Consider the following 22,181-nt stretch of genomic DNA (forward strand, 5'->3'; position numbering starts at 1 on the left):
TTTAGTGAAGAATTTCCCAACAAACTACCTTTGAAAATTTTCACTGAAAGAAAGACCTTGATTTGCAGCAAAGTACTGCATCACACCTGGTGTTTAGATGCAAGCCCATGTGCCCCTGTTATTTCTGTTGCAGTAATGAGGCAAGMAGGATAAAAAAACTCGAAGTGAAATAACACACAGGTGATGAGGCAGCTGTCCAGATCAGGAGCTAAGCTCTTTCACCCTGCCACCCGCTACTCTCTACATGTGTGTGCATGCCTGCATCTGTGCTTTCAAGCAATCATCACTATCATGGCATGGCATATCCAATCAAAGGCCCTCATCAGTGTGCTTCCAGCAGGAAAAATCTCCAACCAAGCAATGAAAGCTGTCTTCAGAGACCAGGACTTTAAAAAAACAATAAGCAAGAATTTTTAAAAMCACATTTTTTTATTCAGAAAGGCTTGTAGGGCACAGACATGCCCTGCAAGACTTTCCTGAGTTACAGGCAAGCAGTAATTGCATTGCAATTTCTAAAGTTAAAATCAGGGAAAAGTAAAGGTCAGTCAGCACCACCACTCCTGAGCACATTGTTAGGTCGGGATACACAAATAAAATTGCAGTCCTTCCTAAATTAAACAATCTTGGGTTATCAGTACAAAATTTTTGGTTTCAAGCTCTTTAGTCACCATTAAAAGCACTACTAAAGCTGCCGAAAAGGGGGAGGGAGGGGAAGGCCCGATTGTGCATAATGGGACAGTTTCCTACTCCRCGCTGCTTCTGCCTCCCACACTTCACTGTCTGAGAAACAGCTGGCAGAGACGTTATTGGGAAAAAACTCCAAACAAAGAAAAACCTAAGCATACCAACTTATTTACCTGACTGCTTAAAGTAAGTAAAAAAGATGCCAGGGCATCTCTCAATCACAAGATCAGACAATGCCAACTAGTGTCACTGCATTCATCCTATCTTCCTTACGCTTATATAMTATCTTCCTATATGCTTATCGTTCTTATTTCCATGAGATCTTAGCCTTCTCTCCTTGTCCCCAGACCATTGTTCAGCTGGCTCCCTTGACTTTAACAACTCTGTCTCCTTGCACATAGTTCAATGGTCAATTACAAATACTTAAGTTTGCACACCTAGTAAAGCTCTCGTAAAAATGCCAGTCATTCAAAATCCACATAACTTCATAAACTCGTGACTGTGACTAAGTTAATTTTTCTTGTTTTGAAACAAGAAGACTATTGCACATATAATTAAGTAGCATATTAGATAACAATGCCGTTTAGCTAAACATGCCACTGACTCAACTGCTGTTCCTTGATAGCTCCATCGGTCATCTCTGTGCCAAACACAATGGTCATAAATCGAAATTTAGTTTCCCACACCTTGGAAAGCTACAAGCCTGAATCTAAACGTTCACACTTGAGGCTCTTATTTGCAGAAAATTATCTTTTTAAAGTGTAATTATTCTTTAAAAAAAATGCAGGAAATTATACCTTCTCTTTACCAGAGGCTTTTATCTCCGCTAACATTTTGCTCCACTTTGTTATCTCTATGTGTGCTGGCTGATCTGAGTTTTGTTCTGAATCATGGATCTTCACCTAAGCTMCAGTTCACCATTTCTGCTATTGGTAACATCAAATCAAAAAGAAATTTTATTACCTTCTCACATGGAGCAGCCAGGTACCAGAAGATAAAAAAACTTGACAACTTGATTGGCTGAGGCACTGATTATCAGATTCGATGTTATTTCTCAAGATCTTAAAACATTCTAATATTAATTCTTCATTGAAATTCTTAGACTAACACTGCAAATCACTGGTAGAGCTTTAATTGATTTCAATCACTGAAGAGYGTGAACTGATAAAACTGTTTCCCAAACTCTACTCCCCTGAAAGCCAAATACTTCTCCCTACAAATTCTCTCAGATATATTTCAGAAYATTCAAAAGCAAATACAGAGAAGAGAGAGAACAGTCAGGCTCTGCATGCAGCACAGCAGATCAGCAACAGGAAAGGATGTGGTTAAAAACACAGCGTAAGTCCTAAGAATTATTCACTTCGATATAACAGTATTTTCAGCACTTTATCTTTTAACCGATTTTAAAGTTTCCTCAGCACATGGCCTTACAGTGCCACCTGAAAGAGGAATCACTGAGGGTTTTTTTTTCCAAATTATGTATTTAGTATCAAAGTTTACGCAAGAGTAGACAAAGTTCAGATGAAACCCTCCCAGTAAAGCTTTATATGATATGGTACTTTCATTTCCTTCTCTGTACAGCCACACACCTTCCACTCTACCATGTGTGAATAACTGAGGAAGAAAAAAGGGGAAAAAAAAGGAAAAAGAAAAAAACCCCACACATACTGCGTAAAAAAGAACTAGAAAAAGWAGTTAAAAGAATATTTTATTAACCTGGATAGTTCGGAGCTTTTTTCTCCGCCGTGTTTTGTTAATTTCAAAGAGCAACCAAACGAAAATCGCTCCGGCCCCAGGCCGCCCTCCCCGCCTGCGGAGAGCTCCGGATCGGAGCCCCGACACCCACGGGAGGGGCCCCCCTCATGTCTCCCGCCCTCCGACCCCACTCACATTTGCAGCATGATTTTGTTCAGGACGACGCCATCCACCAAGTCCATGTAGACGCCGAGGTTGTCCTGGTCCCCACTCCCCAGGTCCCCGAAGGTTTTCACCTGCCGGAGGAAGGACAGCGGGGTTGGAGGATGGCGGGCGGACCCAGCCAGCCCCAGCAGGACGGGGCTGCCCCGCCGGCARCCCCCTCGCTCCCCGCTCTGCTCACCCAGGTCACCAAGGGGCTCTGCAGGAAGAGCTCCAGGAGCTCGGAGACGGTCACGTCCATGTCGCCGGGGCTCGGGCGGCGGCAGGAGGCTGCGGGCGCGGAGCCGGCTCACTCGGGAGACAAAGGCGCGGAGCCCATGGCCCGCCGCCCCGCTGCCCGCCGGGCGCTGCCTACAGGGCAAACAATGCGCGGCTCATCGCTCCACCGCCCTGCGGGCACACGCGGGGCTGCTCTCGGCGGTGCCTCCTCCCGACAGCAACAGGCCGGTGCTCCCCCAGCGAGCTCGCCCCACTGCTGCAAGAGGGGCTCCCCTCGCTCGAGAAGCGAGCCACGTCAGGCAGACCGGAGCTCGGCCACCGGGGCGAACGCCCGGGGGCCGGGAGCAAAGGCGCGGAGCTCCCCCGRGACGGCTCCAAGCGGCACCGCTCCCGCTCCGCTCCGGCCGCCGCGGTACCTGTGGCGGGGTGCGCCCGAGCCCCAGCAATTAGAGCCGGCGGCGGCAGCGGCGTGACGGGCACCGGCCGCGGCCAATGGGAGGGGCGGAGAGGGCCGGTGCCGGCCAATGGGCGGTGGCTCTGAGCGGCCGCGGGGCGGGACGCGGTGTGGGGTCGGGGCGCGCCGCCCGCACGCGGCTGCGAGARCGGCCGGCGGCCTCTGCCCGCCCCGGCGGGGGCGGCCCCGCACCCCGCGGCTGCGCCTCGGTCCCCGCTGTAACCGCGGTGATGCGCGGCCTCGCCAGGAAAAAGCCCTYGAGGCCGCGCCGGGGGCCGCTGTACCTGCCGGGAGCCGCCCAGGGCCGTGCCCTCCTCCGCTGGGAACGGCGCCAACGCTGAGCGGGAGAGCGCCGGTCCGAAGTTTCCTCTAAAAAAGGACGAAATTCCCCACGAAGTACCTCTTAGGGGCGCTTTCAGACGTGCGCGTAAACCCCTTAGTGCAGCTCAAGGAACTAAGAGGGAAAACTCGGAGCAAAACGAGCGGCACAGCCTGTTGCGCACCCGCTCGGAATGAACCGGGAGCAGGTGCCCGTGGCGCTCCCGCCGCCGGGGCAGGTCCTGCGGCGGGCTCAGGGCTGGCGGGGCCGGGTGAGCCCGGGGAACAGCCCGTCCTTCTGCCAGAGTGCCCACCGGGCTGCCAGCTATTTTCCTGCGGGGCAGAATTTATCTCATATTTAGTTATGAAAGTAAATAATGCCAGGTAATCTGGATGATTGCTGTTTTATTTATCCCAGGCTCAGAACTTGAAGAGAAATAATTTAGTCACGAAGCTGAACTGTTTAACACACTGTGCCACCTAGTGAGGCTTGGTTTTGCCAGGATTCCCGTTTTAGAGTTTGCTCTGTTCATCTCTGGTATTTATCAGTCTGTGCATCTTCTTAAAGCACTCTGCCTATTTCTTGTTCTATCACACTGAACTCACAAAATATATTTTGGATCCTGAACAGTCAGGCAAGACATATCTGAAATTCTGGTTATTATTAACCACCTACCTTCAGCACATATTTTTGGTAAGGGGGTGGGTACATGTGGGTGCATCGGCTGAGGGAGAGACATCTGTTGTTGTGCCTGAGGGACCACAGCAGTTTGCAAGCAAACTATTACTAAGTGATAGACACTGGTGTACATTGCAGTGGCCTGTTTGTCCCACTGGGGTTTAACGCTCTCCTTCATGTGGATCCTTAAGCAGCCCTGTAGACCAAGGACCAATAACTCCCACTTGCTACCCCAGTACACGTGAATTTCAACTTGTTTACCAGCCAGTACAGGCACAAGTGGTTAAATTAACCCTTTGCTATGGGAGTCATGTAGTCCAGCCGTTTCTKGACCTGAAAAGAAGGAAGGTTTGCCAGCAAACCATCTGGTGTAGCTGGATGGAGAAGTAGGTATGCTTTTGAGTGTAACAGCCATGAAGAGAAAAAGAATGGTTAATAGCTTCCCAACATTTAGGGAGATGGACTGCCATACTTCGATTTCTTGAAGACATATAGTTTTATGTCTTGTAGAAAGATTTAATTAAATAAATTTTCAAAACAGTTACTCCAGTACTTACAATAGATGTGTTAATCAATAGAATAAAAAGAAAAACAATGTAGTATTTTAAAAATATATTAGACTTATTCACAGAAGACAGAATACAGATAGAAGAATTCTTTCCCACTTTTCAGAACTTGGATGTGACTTATTTGTAGACCGAAAAGAAGCAATTGCTGCATGATCCAATCCAGGTGCTGGATAGGTGTCAGTAGTGTGGTAATTGAAAGGGAAGGCGCATTATGAAGCGCAGCTATAAAAACCAAACTTCTTACCCAGTGAACCTTCCTGAGGATGCTGCTAGCTASCAAATGCTCACGCGTTATTCCAGGTGACTGCCTGTGTACAGGAAGTATGTGGCCTCGGGCAGGATGGTAGCGGGTGCTGGAGGGGCAGCCGCAGTAGCATGAGTGATTGGGATTGGGGAATGGGGTCGGGAATGGGGTCGGGAGCGCGGATGCTGCCGCCTCAGCCGCCGCGGGCGGGGACCGAGCGCCCTCTAGCGGCGATGGCGCGGGAAGCGGCTGCGCTCTCCCGTCGGATGCCGAAAGCAAAGCAACAGTGGGAAATAACACTTTCCTTGCTTTGAAATGCGCTGGGAGCGCTGATGTAGTATGGAAAACACTGACACACTGCTTCAGCACGCACGGGGCAAGGGGGGCGCGGTGTCGCGAAGGGCTATAGGCTGGGGGGACACACGCTGGAAGTGCTGAGGAGCTGCGGGTCTCCTCCAATCCCCCCGAGCCGCACGCTGCGGGCGGGCAGGGCCGGCTGCCCCGGGAAGCAACAAGCCCAGGCTTGCCCGGAGCTCTGCTGAGAGCAGCCCTGGGGWGGCCAGGCTGCTCGCCCTGGCCAAAACACATATCCTGGCTATGAGTCCCCAAAATGCGTGTGGAGGGGTTTCCCTTCGGTGATTTTGTCATACCTGTCAGCCCTGCATGGGTGTGTGCTGCTTCCTCCACCTCCTCTCCAAACCGTGCTTTAGCATCCATAGTGGGAGCACTTTTATTGACCCACTTTACACGTATCTTGTAAAACCTCACCTACCTACTATGTATCAAGTTCTCATTTCTCATGGTACCTGAAGCTGCCACCTTCCCACAGCAGAGAAAATAAAACAATGAATATATCAAASAAAATTCAGATCCAGACATGTACAAGCAATTGCATTTAGAAACCATGCTTCTTACACTAAAGCAATGATGAAAACTTGCAGTATTTAAGTTTAATGTGATTTGCAACAATTTTGTTTTCATACCATTTCCCATGGTCAGCTTTTAACTCAGAACATAATTCTCAGAGAATTAAGAAGCACCAGAACTGTGATTTAAGACATACATAGGTACAAGCTGTTAAAGACACCATTGTGTTTAATGCCTCAGTTATCGTAATTCTAAAGCAGTTTTCACAGCCACAAAGCACTTGATTTTCAACAACACGGACTACAGAAGGAACTTTCTAAACTCAGACATTTCCAAATGTTCCTTTAGGCTGACTGTAAATGGCATGATTCACCCCCCTCAGACTGTCCCCTAGCAACGAGTACAACCATCAACAAAGCTCCACCATTCATCTGCTGTCTGAAGCGTAAGTTGCTGAGGGATGGGAATAACAGAATTCACGAGGTTACAATACAAGAGTTAAACTCATGGTAATCAGGAAAGAGTTTTTCTCCTCCTTTGCTTTGGACTGTTGTTAAGCAGCTTTCTTGTAAATATGACTCGACTGTTCATCAACCAACTTCTCAGCTATGGAGCAAGTTTGCTTTAAATAGACTCGGGGTCTGTAAACAATGGGTGTCAAGAGAAAAAGAAGTTGGTTAGAAGGTAGCTTTGCCCCTTGCAATATCCAATTCTGAAATGCTGTTTTTAATATKGATAATTTTATTTAGACAAAGATGGTAGAGAAACAGTGTCAGAGAAATTTGAATGAGAGTAAAAAGAAACAAACCTGTATGTGCTACCAAAACACAAGCAAAATCCCTGAAGTATTTTCTYATGTGCTTTTGATCAATCAGAATGTGGGGGGAATGCCAGTGATTCATAGCCTCTGTGGCTGGTATCTGACACATTCAGAGAGAAACTCCTAGAAAAAAAACTAGCATTAACCTTTGGCACAGGTTTGTTCAGTGCTGAAATTTAAGCTAGCTGCTTAGGCTCCTGAGGAGACCAACAATACAGAATCTAAAGTACAAGGAGAGAGAATGTGGGCAGAATATCTCATAAACCTCTGAGACCATAGAGTCATATACACAAGACAAACAATAAAGTTAAAACCGAGCAAAAGATATGGGGTGGAGAAGAAGGGGCACCAGTGGTTTATGGCTCTTTGCATGAACTTGAAAGCAAGGGAGGAGTACTCACATCCCAGGCAAACATAAAATGATGACATAACCTCCTTGACTTGAACCCTTCAGAGAGAYAATGAATGTCACAGCAGTGGAAGAACCATGTGTCTGCAAGAAGATAAAAGAAATTAATTTGTTAGATTCATAGCATACAGAGGTGCTAGAAGCAAAGGCTGCTTTGTGATCTAATGTGGTGAGTTCATGTACAGGAGGGTGGGAACCTCACATCCAKCAAATTGGGAAAGATGCCCTCTGAAGCACCAGCAGCAAGGGCAAGGTGTCTTGTAGGTTTTAAAGGCGCTGGACTGTTGAGAAGGTGATTACTGAAGAGAATAACTGTGTAAAGGCTTGGGCACCTTACCCAAACACTTGTGTACTCATCAGGGCACAGAACATACCCAAGGCAAAATTGCTAAGTGTGTTTCTCAGGTTTTTTCACTTGACAGGAAGTAAAAGAAGAACTACACCAGYGCCACTAAGTGGAAACTATGAGATGAGTGAAAGAACCAGTAGGATCACATTAAGAACTGTTATTGAGTGCTTTAAGGGAAAATAGGGAAGTATAGAAAGAGCTAAAATGTATCAAATAGAATAAATTTTGATTATGTTGTATTAATACAAAAAATATTTCAAATCGTAAGTATCAGTTTTTATTAATCATAACTAGCAAATGTTCTCATAAAAACAGAAAAAAATGTGATTTTGAAGGTCCAGCACTTTAGGGAATTTTCATTTTTCAGACTGCTGTTTTGGTATTTTAGTTGTAGAAGAATATATCAGTATCAATATTGATGGCACTGGGGTGAGGTAAAAATAACAGGCAAGCACAGCCAAAAATTTTATAAGCTTTGGGAAATACTTACGCTGGCTAGAATTGAAGAAAAGCATAAATTCATGTGCAAGGAAAACACTGCAAGGAGGAATTAACAAAGCCTCAGCAGGGAGGTAAATGGCTGTAGGGCTGGGACAGCCACTTCAGATACATACCAAGGGCAGAGCCATTTCTTGAACAGTGAATAACATGGGAAGGAGGACATTTGTGTCCCTGCTACCTGCTCAAACAGTGCCCCAAACTCACGTCTGTGTGCAAGAGTCAAACAGATGYGGGAAGAATTTGACGAACAAATGAAAAACTCCAGGTTTGAGGGGCTGTAACAGAAGGCACATAACTAAGATTGTCCAGTGATAGAGTTAGATACAGTTGTTTTACAAGAATATTGTAAAAATAGGTGATCAGTAGTTTTGGTATTATGTGCACTGACTTAATGTGCAGAAACACAGAAAGTGGTTTGAATTATAACTGAATTACACAAAAATTTGATGTTATTTAAAGGTCAGTGTGGACAGAAACTGACTTTAAATCACACAAGCCTGACTTACTTTAGCAGCGCGACTTTTTAATTACAGAGATTTTAGAGAATTGTTATTTGCATGGTAACACTGGTGTTTCACAGATGTAGTGACTGCAGACTCCATAGGGCACATAAGGAGTCTACTATGGTGTCAAGTGTTCAAACCCTGTTTTTTTTCCTTGGCTAATCAAGCTCCAAATAGAGCAACATCTAGTCAAATCTAGAAGCTCATCAGGTAGCCAGCCACCAATACAAATCATAGAATCACAGAATATCATGAGATGGAAGGGACCCACAAGACAGCCCCAAAATACATCAAGTTATGCCTCCCTCACATGAATTAAGGCATTAGATTATGGCTCTGATTGAAGATGGCATTACAGACCCTCCCACAGGAGGTTTTTCTTTATCTGCAGCATGCCCACATGCCCTACCTCCTTTCTGAAATGAACAATGAGCTGTATATTSCTTCTAAACTCCAAAAAGAAAAAGTGATGGAGAACATGCACATGGACAACTCAAGAACAAAAACTTCAGTTGTGGCAACTTCTCTTCTTTGAATGCTTGCCTGGTTTTACACGTGGGCTGTGGTGACCCATCTCATCCCCTGCTTTTACAGCTTACCTGGAACAGGTGTCCATGTCCTCAAAGCAGGGGAGCTCAGTGCTGCTCTGGCATGGACAGCAGTGCTCCAGGAACGCCTCTGCAGCTGTAAAACGGTCGAGGGGTAAGGCTGAACTTCTGTGGCCACTCTACAGAGGCCAGGAAACAGAATGCAGCAAGGCAACCAGCGTCCTTGTGCTCGGTTGAAAAGGAAGCCACGTTCCTAATAGTACCACAGCAGCAACATGAGAACAAAGCCCCATCAGTTCTCTAATTAAACATCTCTGCACTGTGTGAAAACATGGCCCAACTTCATCTGAACAGTTCCATCCTTAGTATATTACAAAGATGGGGCCTACTTGGCACTGAATTCCATGAGAAAATGATGCTTCACCTGGGTGGGCTATGAGAGATGAATGAACAGCCTGATCTTCATTACCAAGCAGGCACATTACAGACAGTACATTCTACAGACAACTCACTGCTTAGATACATCAGCTTTTAGATCCTTTCAGCCTCATGACACTGGAGACCTGTTTTTGGGTGATGTGCACTGTTAACCTGAATGCAGCCACATAACTACACACATTAGAAGAAAATCTGAAATATTCCAGATCACCTGGAATTTCTTTCATTAGTGTGTGGGTTCCTTGGAGGACCAGATACTTCACATACATTCTGTCTGGTATTTCCAGTAAGTGTACTCTCAAAGCCCTGAAGTACATCCAAGGAACCAGCATCAAATCTTTCAGCCACTGAAGGAACAGAGGAGCCTGTAGGGATGATAGAAACACTATGGCTATTACCTGTATATACTGAAGGGTTTGCCCTGTGAACCATACTTCAGGGCACAATTAAAATGCAATTCAGACAACTGAGCCATGCTTAGCACAATACACAGCTCTCTTAGGATGAGGACAAGTGCTTTTAAAAAATCAGCCCAGAGAAAGATCTAGAACAGAGCACTATAGCACTTAACATAGTATTTTCCACCTATTAACTCAAACCCACTCTTTAAAAAAAAAAGCCCATCACTTCTCACAATCCCAGTATCTTCTGTTTTTCCCCCTAAAATACATTTCAAGACTTCCATGAATACAAAAGCGAATGTCACTGGACAAAAACTTAGCCACCATTCACCAACTTTCAGCTTCCAGGAATATATCTAAGTGCAGACATGTCCTATCAGGCTACAAGCATTAGGTAATTCAGAAGACAACTAACCATCTAACCACAAGTTACACAGCATTAGAAAATGTGGAGCCTAATGTTTTACTAGTCTTCTAGAGCTTCATAAAAACRTAAAAGTATAAAAAGTTCAAGAAGTTCCAGCTTTCATTATTATTTTGACCAAGCCCAGTAACTTCAATATAATACTTCTGTTAAATGCAATACTTCAAAATCCAAGATTCCTACAATATTGTGAAAGTATCCAAAAGTCAGGAAGAATGCAGCATCAAATATCACAAGATCTAAGCACTCAATTGCTAAAGGAATAGAAAGAAACATTAACAAAAAGTGTTTCTTTGACCAGCTCAGGAGAACGACTTCCTGACACATAGCCTGGAAAACTTGAAGATGACTGTATGGAAAAATTTTGAAAGCTCAATGGTTAAAGAAAGTTTGACAGCTTGAGCTGGATTTAGGTTCTGGCTAATTAAGAAAACCTGCAAAATTGCAGATTTCCTTGTCACAATCTCTTCTCTGACAGCAAAGTTGCAAGAATCAGGTTTCAGACAGCTTGTTGAGACAGCATGGGGACTCAGCCTGCAGCAGCAGATTGTGTCTAATCCTGTAGTGACCACATGCACAGCTCATGACCTCTCTGTAAAATTCACTTCTGAGAACTGCCCTATCACAGACATTTCAAATACATTGTAAAAACTCAGTCTTAGAAAGTGATTACAATTGAACTCTTTAAGGAAAAGAGGGCTAATTTTTCCCTATGCACACTTATCTAAATCCAAACTGGCTGGTATGCATTGACAAAGCCCAGGCATGAAAGCTTTGCCTTTTGTAGTTTGCACAGAACCTGCCACACTACCTACAACATTCAGGAACAAAGTGCTAACCTACCCTTGGCTGTGATCCCCTACGATACTGCCTCAGATTCTCATTTCTCTTATTTCTATTTGTATAAATACATCAATGTATTAAAAACTGTGATTGTTGCAACACTGGTGCTTTGAATGCCCAAAAGGAAATCGGCTCTTGAAAGCAGATGGAAGAAAGAGTCTCGTTTGCAAAGGAACTGAATAAATGCTTCTTCATAACAAGCGGTGCTTTGCAAAGCCATCTTCTGTAAAAGGAACAAGGAAGCAGGATATAAAGCATAATTTCAAATTAGTATCATTTAGACTTTTGGAAAAAGGGGAAAGAAGGTAGCAACTGAGTTAGACCAAGTTAATTGCTATTTTTCAACTGAGTATTAGAATAAATTTCAAAAGATGGTATCCTTGTAAAGAGTTTATTCCACAACCATCTTTTATTCACTAAAACTGGTACTCCAAAGGGGATCAGAGATTTAAAAAAAATATCACTAATGCCGCTTTCCTTCCACTTTAATTTTTTTTTTATTTTTCGAAGTCAAACAAGTCAGCATATTGGTATTCCTAAATCATCCATCTTGCATTTTGATGACTTAGTTACCATCACTGTTCCGTGTTATGAAATTTCAAAGTCTCTTTGGAATACTAATTTCCTATTTATAGGTTTCAATTTTTAAATTTCAGCCTATTTCCCTGATTTTTCTCTCAACAGGTGCTGCTGCAAAATTTAGTATAAAATATTTAGTCACAAAATAGTATTGCTTTTATGCACATTGTGGCAAGATGATTTTTCCCCAACCGAAACGATGCCATTTTTCCATAAAATCCTCAACATATTAAGAACTGTGATGCAGAACAAAATTACACAGTGTGAAACAGGTACCAGCACAACAGTGAGATTATATTACATCAAAAAATTTTAATGGTCCCAAATATATACTCAACAACTAAGCATACACTCAGGGGGGCAAAAAAATTATGACACAAAAGTGACCACATCTAGAATTCCACTCAATCTTTAATCAAGAAGGGACAAACAAATCCCCCACCTCAAAAAAAATTTCTGCAGTTTAAAGGGCAAAGGGAACAGATTTAAAAAAAAAGAGGAAACTTTATATTCGGCCCTCCCCCGCAGAGGTTTTTAAAACCTGTTGTAGCTTGAGTAAAATGTTCAGAATGTACGATTTCAAAGGCAGGTCTCTTTTATACAAAGAAACTGCTGGCATTCTTAACTAGTGAAGAATTATGGCAAAACCCGCCTTTTCTTCAGAAGTCTCATACATGGTCCAAGAAAGCATATTCTGATTGTAGCAACTGACCAGCCAATCCAGAGTTCCACTAACAAAACTCCTGCCCTGTTGGATTTTTTTTGTTTTGTTTTGTTTTCCATTTCCTTCCCTGAGAAAAGGGCAACGTGGTCCAAGCTCGAGAACTCAAAGGCATAAGTCTTTCCCCAAAACGAAGTATTTGTCCTTCTTCTGCTCCTTTGAATTGGCACTTGATTGGCAGAAATCCATTTGTATAGGTTGATCTGTGTCATACACAGTAATTCACAAAAGATTGCTGCTTTGCTGTGGGTTTGTTTTGTTTTTGGAAAAAAAATCCTTCCCCAACTGGTAATGTTCTTCAGCAGTTGCCATTATGATGACTCAAGCTTTGCTTTCTTTGACAAAGGTAAAGTTTCCTCTTTATCTTCATCTTCATCATCCTCTTCATCATCATCAGGATAATCTACAAGCCCAACGAGGCCTCCCTACAAGGACAGACACAATTATTATCATTAAGGAAATGTTTGCACATCAGTAATTCACAATTGTATTGTAACATGATGTCTGCACAGAATATTGTCTTAAGTACACTGGTTCAGGAGGTTCTGAATAAAATGAAGCAGAACAAAAATAAATCCTTCAGTATGATTGAAAATGACATTATCTGAAAAATGTTTAAATTAATAAATCCAAAATGGGATTTTACCTAACCAACTAGAAATACTTCCAGTTGAAATTTAAGTAAAGCCAAAAATCTACATAATTCTTGCTAAGTGTCACTGCAGCTCCATGTGTGAAGACATGAAGTTTATTTTTACTGAGCACAGCTGACTGCATTGCGCAATCTGGAAGCACTCCAGAAACAAATACAGAGTATCCTTCAATTTGAGTTTTTGAATTATGATACTTTTAGAACACAGTTTGTCTTCACAAAAGTTAGTTTAAATGTGTACTGATGATGAATTTTTTGAGTAATATAACTGAATGAGGTGTACAGGTTACAAAGTTTAGATACCTGGTCAGCTGAAAATGAAAGGGTATCTAGTAACATTAAAAACTCCCCTACACTGCAAATAACCACAAATCTAAGATTAGGCAGCTCTGGATCCATGTAGAAGCAGCATGAATTTCTGAAACTTCCCCTAACTATACTATGTTGCAATTTCTGAAGCTTAACCAGTATTTGACTACAATGGCAGCTGTAGTCAAATGTTTTACTCAAAGGTCCTAAATACTTATTCAAGCACCTAATGATGGACATCCAAACCAGAACATTTCAGCCAACTGTATACCAAAATACAACTTGAAAAACAAGTACACATATTCTATACAGTCACATACACATAACATTGAGTATACTACACGTAAAACATCATCAGGTAATAAAGAAAAAACCCAATTTCAACACTGTTTCTAGTTTGTGACTGTGGCACCTTTTACTCTGAAAGAAGATACCTTATGCCTGAATCCGCAAGTGTTTTTGCAGTGCCCTGCATATTTCCCATTGTAACCTGAACCTAAACATTTTTCATTTGCCACCAATACTTGAATCTGTCGAGTCAATACTCAGTGTGTTCCTTATGAAAAGACTCCATTTCAAACTCCAATAATTACACTGTCTGGAAGAGAACAAGCCTCTAACAAATTGAATGGATTTCCAAGCCAATTCCATCCCTTTTAGAAAGCACTGGACTAACTCTTGGTTTATACAGGGAGTTTTCCCCATAGAGGGATTTAGAGGAAGCGTCTTTAGGTCCTTGCAACAGCCAAACTCATCTAATCCAGGCGTTTTCAACAGAATGCAATCCAAACTCTTAAACCGTGTTGAGTAGAAGAAAGAAAAAAAACCCTAAAAYCCCATTTACCTTCACTAGAAGTCAGGTGAACAAGCAGTATGGTAGCATTACAAAATAAGGATGAATCAGTGTTATTCCAAGACTATCTAGCAACTGACATACATACCTTTTCAGAAATGGAAAATCTTGTCATGAAAATAAATTCTCATTATCTGAACTACACTGTATCAACACTACCTTATCATCTGCTGTCCTGTGCTGGGGAAACAGCAGTCACTCTACTTTCTGATTCAGTTCAAACAGTTTTAGCCAAAAAACTGATAAAATCCAAGTGTCCTAAAATACATTTTTTAAATGTATTTTAATTTTTTTAAAATGTATTTAAATTTTTTTAAAAATACTAGTTTTAAATATCCACTCCAAGTTACAATGCTCTGTTAAAGGGGCTTTCTTCTTGTACTTCAGCATGTTCCAAATAAAATCTGTAAGTTAGCTCAAAGATAAAATTATCACACTAGGGTATTAAAAATGGTTTCAGCTTAAAGCAACCACCACTCAATGCAATTTATTTCTTTCACATAGGTCAGTTACAGAATTCTGAACAACATTAAATGGTGATAGCAGACATCCTCAGTGGATGTGGAAGGGCACTGTGGTATCTACCAAAATTTGACTGTTTCCAAAATATWTTTTAATTTTTATCTGTCAAATATCCCTATGCAATTTAATATAAATACAGTGGTATCTGTGTTTCACAATAAATATTACTGCTAAGAGCAACTAGTAGCATGCTTCCTAGTTGACTAGTTTGGGCATTAAAAGAGCTTTTATTTCTTCTACATACAGCAGATTTCATTTAAAATGCTGAGGGCCAGACAAAAAATACACACAAACCAGACAGTCCACTACTGCTTAACTTCAGAGAGATGCAACAGCAAACTCCCACTCTGTAACAATGAAGTAAACCTACAACCATTCAAAATTACCTTAGTTGTAATAGCTGCCATCTGAGATGTGCTTTTAGAAACTGATCCAGGTGAGCCAGGGGACCCTGGAGACCCAGGGGACCCAGGGGATCCAGGCAGATTACTTGCAGATGACTGGCTGGTAAGGTTAGATTTTGTACCACTGGAAAAAGAAAGCTTGAAACTTGGGCTCTGACGACCTGAAAGGTTAGTTTTCAAAAGAACTTCTTTTTCTTCACTCTCTTTCACTGGAATGAAAAAAAATTAAAAAGCAAAAGTAAAGCAATGTTATTGAGTGAAACATTTAATTACAAATCACTTTACTGTTTGGGAAATGGCTTAGTACTTCATGCATAACTCAGTAAAGTGAGTCATCATAGACTTTTTTCCACACTACTGTACCACCTACTAGCTATTGTCACTGACCAGTAATGAACATTTTTTTTCCACCAATGGTATCACTTGAACATTTATGTAGAATATTTTGAATTACAAACCAATATTACATATACTCAATACATAACATTGAATTATAACCCAAATAAAACACAGAAAAACTTGACTATCAGCTATGATTTTAATTCAAATGCTTTAAGAAATTAACAACACACTTTCTATCATTCTGCTTTTAAAGACAACAAAATTTGTTGTTAAAGGGGTGGTCCACCAACTTGATATCACAATTTCAAAATAAATACATGCAAATCCTTCATTGCAGTAGGACTAAATAATACAATTTGTGGCATTCATCTTCTCAACACTTACATTTTTTTCTTTCCATGAATTTACTTATAGGGTCCATAATATCCTCATCATTTTTAGGCTTGTCAGAAGGGGGCACCACTGCTTCTCCATCTTCCATATCATCCTCATCAGTATTAAACCACATTTCCTCCTCATCCTCCAGGGTTCTTGCATCCCTTCTGTACCTGTGGTTTCTCAAAATGGAGCGCATGCTGCAGAACAGTATGTTTTAAAAGCTTAGATTCAAAAATCAACTCATATTAATAATAAAACTTCTACTTGACAGTCACTGCCAGCTTACAGATCCATACATTGCAAAGCAATAAAAAMCAGCAAATCATTCCCTAATGTGAACCTTTGTATTTTCAATGCAAATATCATTAAAAACTTTTCTGTATAAAGAATCAAATAAAGTACATCTCTGCTAATAGCGCATTCAGACAATGATCAAGACTACTTGATCAGTACAAAATTCTGTACCATATAAACAGCACTGATATAAACAATTTTAATACATCTCAYTACAGTGTTGCATTCAGGCTTCGTTTACCATTTTGCACTGCTAAATAAAAAGTTGCAAAACAGAGAGTTTAGAAACAAACTTATTCTCTGAAAATACTGTTAGTATTCAGGGTCCAAGAAGTTTAAGAAAAAAAAATCTAACTTAAATCCGACTCCAGTTTTAAACAGATACATTAAAAACAAAGCTATCTCTCYCTGCCACATCCACCTGTTACAACATTTAGTCACTTATCAGTATTTTTTATTTTTCAGAGCCTGGGATATGAACTGCTACCTCTCTTTCTCTATCCGAACTATTATTAATATTGTTTTATCTCAGCTCCACCTTCCTTTTCTCACAGAAGCAGTATTATGGTTTTGGAGCAGAGGGATAGCCTTGAAGAATGGGGGAGGAGAAGTGAAAGAGARGTTGAAAACATTCTTTTCATTGCTAGATGTTGATTTTAACACTGAATTTCCAACAGCAGCATGAAACTCTTGATGAGGCACTTCACAATTTACTGGATAAATTCCATGTTTTTCATAAAGTCACTCTTACCGGGATCAAAATGTTAATAATACAACCTAGACACGCATTACTGACTGCAGGAAAAAGCTRGAAGGGAAAAATAAGAACAGTGCAAGCTATTGAATAAAAATGCTAAATATACTTTTAAAAATAAATTTATCTATAAGTAAGTTGCTTGCCAGCATTATCATCTGTATCTATACATACCACATCATTTTACATTGTATTTAAACTCAAGTTTCTGCCAACAGCACAAAACTATGACTTAAGTGGAAGGAACTCTAACGAATACTTTTGTATCCCATGTCAACAAAATACTGCACTCCTTCCTTACTGAACTATTTTTGCTAAAATTTGTAAATGGATTCTTGTTGTCTATTTTATTATTTCTGCATTTTCACTTTAAAAATAACATGGACTGTGAGAGGGACTTGTGCAGCCACTACATAAGACGTAGGAAGAAGGTTGAGCTACAGACCTCCTGAAGCTTTATTTTCTGTTGGATAAATTCATGCAGCACAATCACTTAGCTCAACTTAAGCCAAGAAGAAACCTCATGCTTTACTTGCTATATTGGATGGAAATATCTGAAAAAAGCAGCTGGGTGTTCTTTCCCACACGTGCATTAATGCAAGTAAGAATCTTATCCTTGAATTTCACAGCTGTTTAATGATACGCTTAGCTGACACAAGCCAAAATAGTAACATCTCACTTTTAACAACACATTAGTACTCAAAACTGCAGATCCTGCACATGCTCTTGAAAGTGCTTCAATGTCTTAAAATAAATCTACACTTAGAGTCTCATTTTAATTGTACAAATCTAAAACGTAAGTATTCAGAAATATTGTGGCAAGAAATAAAAGTCTGAAATTTCAGGATGCCCTAGCAGGACTAATCAGAATTTATTTTAATGTATTTTCAAACTAATTCAAGAAAGAGAGTAAGAACAGGTCTTGCTAACATTTCTTAAGAGTAACTCATCTGTTCACACAAGCAGTMATTTTATTTTAATGAAACTAGTCATAAACCAAAAAATGAATGGATTAAAAAGACCTAAACTTCCTATTTTTATGCATCTCAACCTTTTAACCTTGGGCAACTGTATATAAAAAAGGGAACTTTTGCTATGGCAAACAGAAGGAATGATTCAAGCTTTACATCAGATTGCTTTTTACTCCATCAGCAAATCTGATCAGGGACAACAATGCATTCTCTTAAAATGTCTTTGTATGTTCTATTCCTCAGGCATTTTGGTAAAGCTTATCTAAGTATCTACTCCCACAACTAAAATAAAAAGAAATCTGACATGTAAATTTTTGAAGGAAAAATCCACAGAATGGTAATTCACAACTGAACAGTCTTTCAAATCAGCAGTGGAAATCTGTTATTTAAACAACTGCATTTGGTAAGAGGTATTTGGTAGGATTCCAACCTCATTAAAGTAGTCTACACGAGTTTAAGATATGACAAATTAGCATAATGACTGGGGGTCCAGCAACTAACATCTGYTGAAAATTGATCAAAAGTCTGTAGCAACATATTTGAAAACTACACTTTTAAYCAAGTAAATTCAGCACATCTTAAGATGCAGGGACGAGTCTAAATTATCCACATTTCCCAGTATAAGAGAACACTCACCAATAGTCCAATAAGAGAATTAAAGCATCAATATACTATTAAGAGCATTTAGTGTATTTTACCTGTCAAGTTTTGGATTATCTTGTCTTTCCCTTTGTTGCTCAAATCGTAGTTTCAGTCCTTTRAATGTCTGCACATAATCTACATCTTCCAGTGCCTTCCAGTAATTTTCAATAACATGAGCCGTTAAGGATTTTATATCTTCCTATAGAAGAGACAAACATAAAGTGACTTATTTTCCTTCAAATTAATTTATTTAATACAGTACCAAAAGTATCTGAAACGAGAATGCCATAGCAAGCACTGTATTAATTAGCTTATGCAAAAATGAGTATTGTGCATATAAGTGTAATTAAGAATTTAGGGCCTCAAGTATTTCATCAGCAAAACAGCATGAATTTTCTAGTCGTATCTCCTTCAAAACATGACAGAACCCAAAGCCTGATAAAAACTAAAATCCGAATTTTTCTAAAATGTCTTTCCCACTGTAACTTGTAAGATATTTTTATACTGATAGAGTGCATGGTGYGCAGTCCTTCAGGAACAGGCTGCTCCAGCAAGGGTCCCCCATGGGGTCACAAGCCCTGACAGCAAACCTGCTCCAGTGTGGGCTCCTCTCGTCATGGGGCCACAGGCTCCAGCACAGGCTTCCTAAGGGGTCACAGCCTCCTTCAGGTAGCCACCTGCTCTGACCTGGGCTCCTCCACAGGCTGCAGATGGATCTCTGCTCCACTATGCACTGCCAGTGGGCTACAGGGGGACAACTGTCCCACTATGGACATCACCACAGGTTGCAGGGCAATCTCTGCTTAGAGAGACCTTAGCCAGTGGCACGTTCATCTTGGACCCAGCTGGCATTGGCTCAACTGAACAGAGGGGAAGCTTCCAGCAGCTTCTACAGAAGCCACCCCTTCAGCCACTGCCCACCAAGACCTTGCCGTGCAAACCCAAGTCATACAAGTCACGACCACCTATATGCATTAACTTTTTTCATAGCTTCAAAACCTGTTTTCAAGTGACTCTTCCATGATGATCATCTCATTCTTGAATTACCTTGAGTCCCAACTCAAAGAACAAAGAGGTGATCAGCACAAAAGATTTCAAGGTGACAATGCTTGATGACTCCCTTCTCCACAACTGTACCCTAGCTTGGCCCCATTTACCACATTTACAGTCTGTACAGCATCTTGTCAGAATCCRGATGCAAACAACAGCAAGGAAACAGTACTGTGCAGACAGCCAAACTGACATGAATATTTAAGAGACTCCCCATGGAAGGAGCTTTGTAGCACTCCATTAAAATAATCAAAAGAGATTGGTATCTCTTCTGTATATTTCCATATTCCATTGAATTGACATTACAGAGCACAGCGAAATTTGATGGGTTTGTAGCAGTAGTTTCTAATTACATTCCTGTCATAACAAGCCCATCCAATTTGCATGATGAAATTTGATTAGTGCTGCCTTTGCAAATCTGCGTACTGTGAGTACAGTATCAAGTGAATTTAATCTTCAAGTAATGGTACTATTTGAATGTAAGAAAGAACATGTACTAATATGTAACATGATATAAAACAAGGTTCATATAAATACAATATCATATGGTCCCATTATGATAGCATAATTTAGGGCAAAAGCAAAAAGAAAAGTAACCTTGAATTACAAGACTAAACAATACAGTAATCATCCTCAGCAAATAATAGCACTCACCACTCTGATAAATTCRAACATCTCTATTATGGCAGAGTTCATCAGATTATAACGGGAGCCATTATTTAGAAATGCTTTGACCACGGGTTCAAACAAAAAACTTTTCATTATATAACGGTTGTAGAACTCATCCTTTAGCCCAATTATCTTCCTCTTGAAACGAAGGGCACCTGAAACAGACGTGTTGTCAAAAGAGTTAYTAAATTTAAAAGCAAAATAGCTTAGAAAAATAGCTGAGAAATTACTCAGCATTAGTCAGGGCAATTTACAGCCTCAATATTCATATACAGTCTCAGAATTCATATACAGCAATACATTCTGCTGTCCTCTGCTTCTCAATAGTCTTGACTATACTGCTGAAGAATACTTGCCTGTTCTATCATAAAAAAAATCCTCCATCATGCTGTACAAATGAAACCATTTCTATTCACTGAAGAATTCAGATAGTATTGTTTAACTATACTAGTACTAATATAAAAATCTCTTTTCAATTTTTTAAATTACTTATGGTAAATGTATTTTCCCGTAGAAGAACTGAGAAATTTGCTTATCATCCCTATTATTCAAAAGTTTGATTAGATTTAATTAGTTCTATCTGATTGGGATATAAACTCTCTCATTTTAAAATGGGTAAATGACATTTTATTCACACACATAACAAGGCAAAGGCTTAATTTACAACCAGCTCTTTCTGAAATTCCAAAGTGTGCACAAGTGAGAGAATGTCCATGCATAAAGAAAAGTACAGTATGCCCTGGCACATTTTGCTTAGCAACCATGTGTACAGGTTATTCGGATGCAAAATGTAAAAGGTACTTCTTATTGTATGTTACTGCTCACTCAACTTAAGGATTTGTTTAACTCTATGTGCTCAAGAGAATTACAGAGAAAATCTCTTAATCTGCCTCCAGAATTATGTCACATTGCTTTGACASCACTGAGCAGAGCATGGTCAAAAAACTACTACAGTCTAAAGAGCAGCACACTMAACTTCTGTGCAGTCTAATGTAGTCAGGTCATCATAGCTCTAAGTAACTGCTAATTTCTACTAAAAAAAACATCAAAACTTACAATGCTTCCCTTAGCATATTCAACACTGACATTCCATCTCTTTAATTCCCCCCCACTGAGATGATGGGAAATCCTTCTTTTTTTTTAGGATAAAAAGGTATCTATAAATGCAAAATTATTTACTAATAGTAGCTGACATATCTATAATTTGGTATGAGAAACACAGAGTATAACAGTAGAATTGTATTCAGTCACAAATGTCATGATCCACGAACGGTTTTCTTCCAGCAGAGTGAAGATATATCTCAGTTCACATGCACAAAATTCTAGTTTATTCCTTAGCTTTCAAACTTACACAATGCCAAGAAAGCATGCTTTGAGGCCATGAGAACAAGTACCCTTCGCAAGATATCTTTGTTAATAATGTAGTTTTTTATGTGATAGGTATGATGTTCTACACAGAAAGTCAGCAATTCCAGTATTAATGCCAAGAGTTGGGCTGTCTGAAAATCATCTGTAATGAAACAAAACCAAAATAATTAAACAGATTTGGAATATTGTCTTCAGAAGCTAACTTCAAATATCAAACTGCACTTGAGTAAACATTTCCAAGTTCTTTTATTTTCCCACAGACATTTTATGAAACATGCTGCAGGATATGTCTAGTCTTTAAAGCAGAAATTGAACAAGCTTGTTATGGATTGAGTATTTTCTATCAATACAGATGTGGCAGGAAACTCTCTTAAAATATGGAAACAATTCCATTTTCCTTAAATTGGTGTTTGAAGGTTCAGAGTACAGAACTTAACACTAACAAGCAGTCAGGCTTAACCAGACCTCATTATGACGTCCATACAT

The 22,181-nt window shown here is 40.4% G+C and overlaps 2 protein-coding genes across 7 annotated transcripts in view; both read right to left on the reverse strand.

Moving 5' to 3' along the window:
• Positions 1-3,264, reverse strand: part of CCDC88C (coiled-coil domain containing 88C) — a 95,757-nt gene extending 92,493 nt beyond the window's left edge. For 5 of the 6 annotated variants that reach the window (XM_057370607.1, XM_057370604.1, XM_057370602.1 and 2 more), the window contains exons 1-2: positions 2,783-3,264; positions 2,575-2,675 (exon numbers count right to left, since the gene is read on the reverse strand). In XM_057370607.1, the coding sequence (XP_057226590.1) occupies positions 2,575-2,675; positions 2,783-2,842 (161 nt within the window). In that variant the 5' untranslated portion in view covers positions 2,843-3,264. The remainder of the gene's footprint in view (positions 1-2,574; positions 2,676-2,782) is intronic. The other variant, XM_057370605.1, reaches the window with a different exon arrangement.
• An 8,895-nt stretch (positions 3,265-12,159) lies between these two features.
• Positions 12,160-22,181, reverse strand: part of PPP4R3A (protein phosphatase 4 regulatory subunit 3A) — a 41,720-nt gene continuing 31,698 nt past the window's right edge. Inside the window, exons 10-15 of the mRNA XM_057370610.1 lie at positions 21,679-21,837; positions 20,313-20,482; positions 18,665-18,807; positions 15,954-16,144; positions 15,210-15,436; positions 12,160-12,912 (exon numbers count right to left, since the gene is read on the reverse strand). Of these exons, the coding sequence (XP_057226593.1) occupies positions 12,799-12,912; positions 15,210-15,436; positions 15,954-16,144; positions 18,665-18,807; positions 20,313-20,482; positions 21,679-21,837 (1,004 nt within the window). The 3' untranslated portion in view covers positions 12,160-12,798. The remainder of the gene's footprint in view (positions 12,913-15,209; positions 15,437-15,953; positions 16,145-18,664; positions 18,808-20,312; positions 20,483-21,678; positions 21,838-22,181) is intronic.

This window comes from Malurus melanocephalus, unplaced genomic scaffold, assembly GCF_030028575.1.
Source record: "Malurus melanocephalus ecotype Western Australia unplaced genomic scaffold, MMel_1.1 scaffold_129, whole genome shotgun sequence".
Lineage (NCBI taxonomy): Eukaryota > Metazoa > Chordata > Aves > Passeriformes > Maluridae > Malurus > Malurus melanocephalus.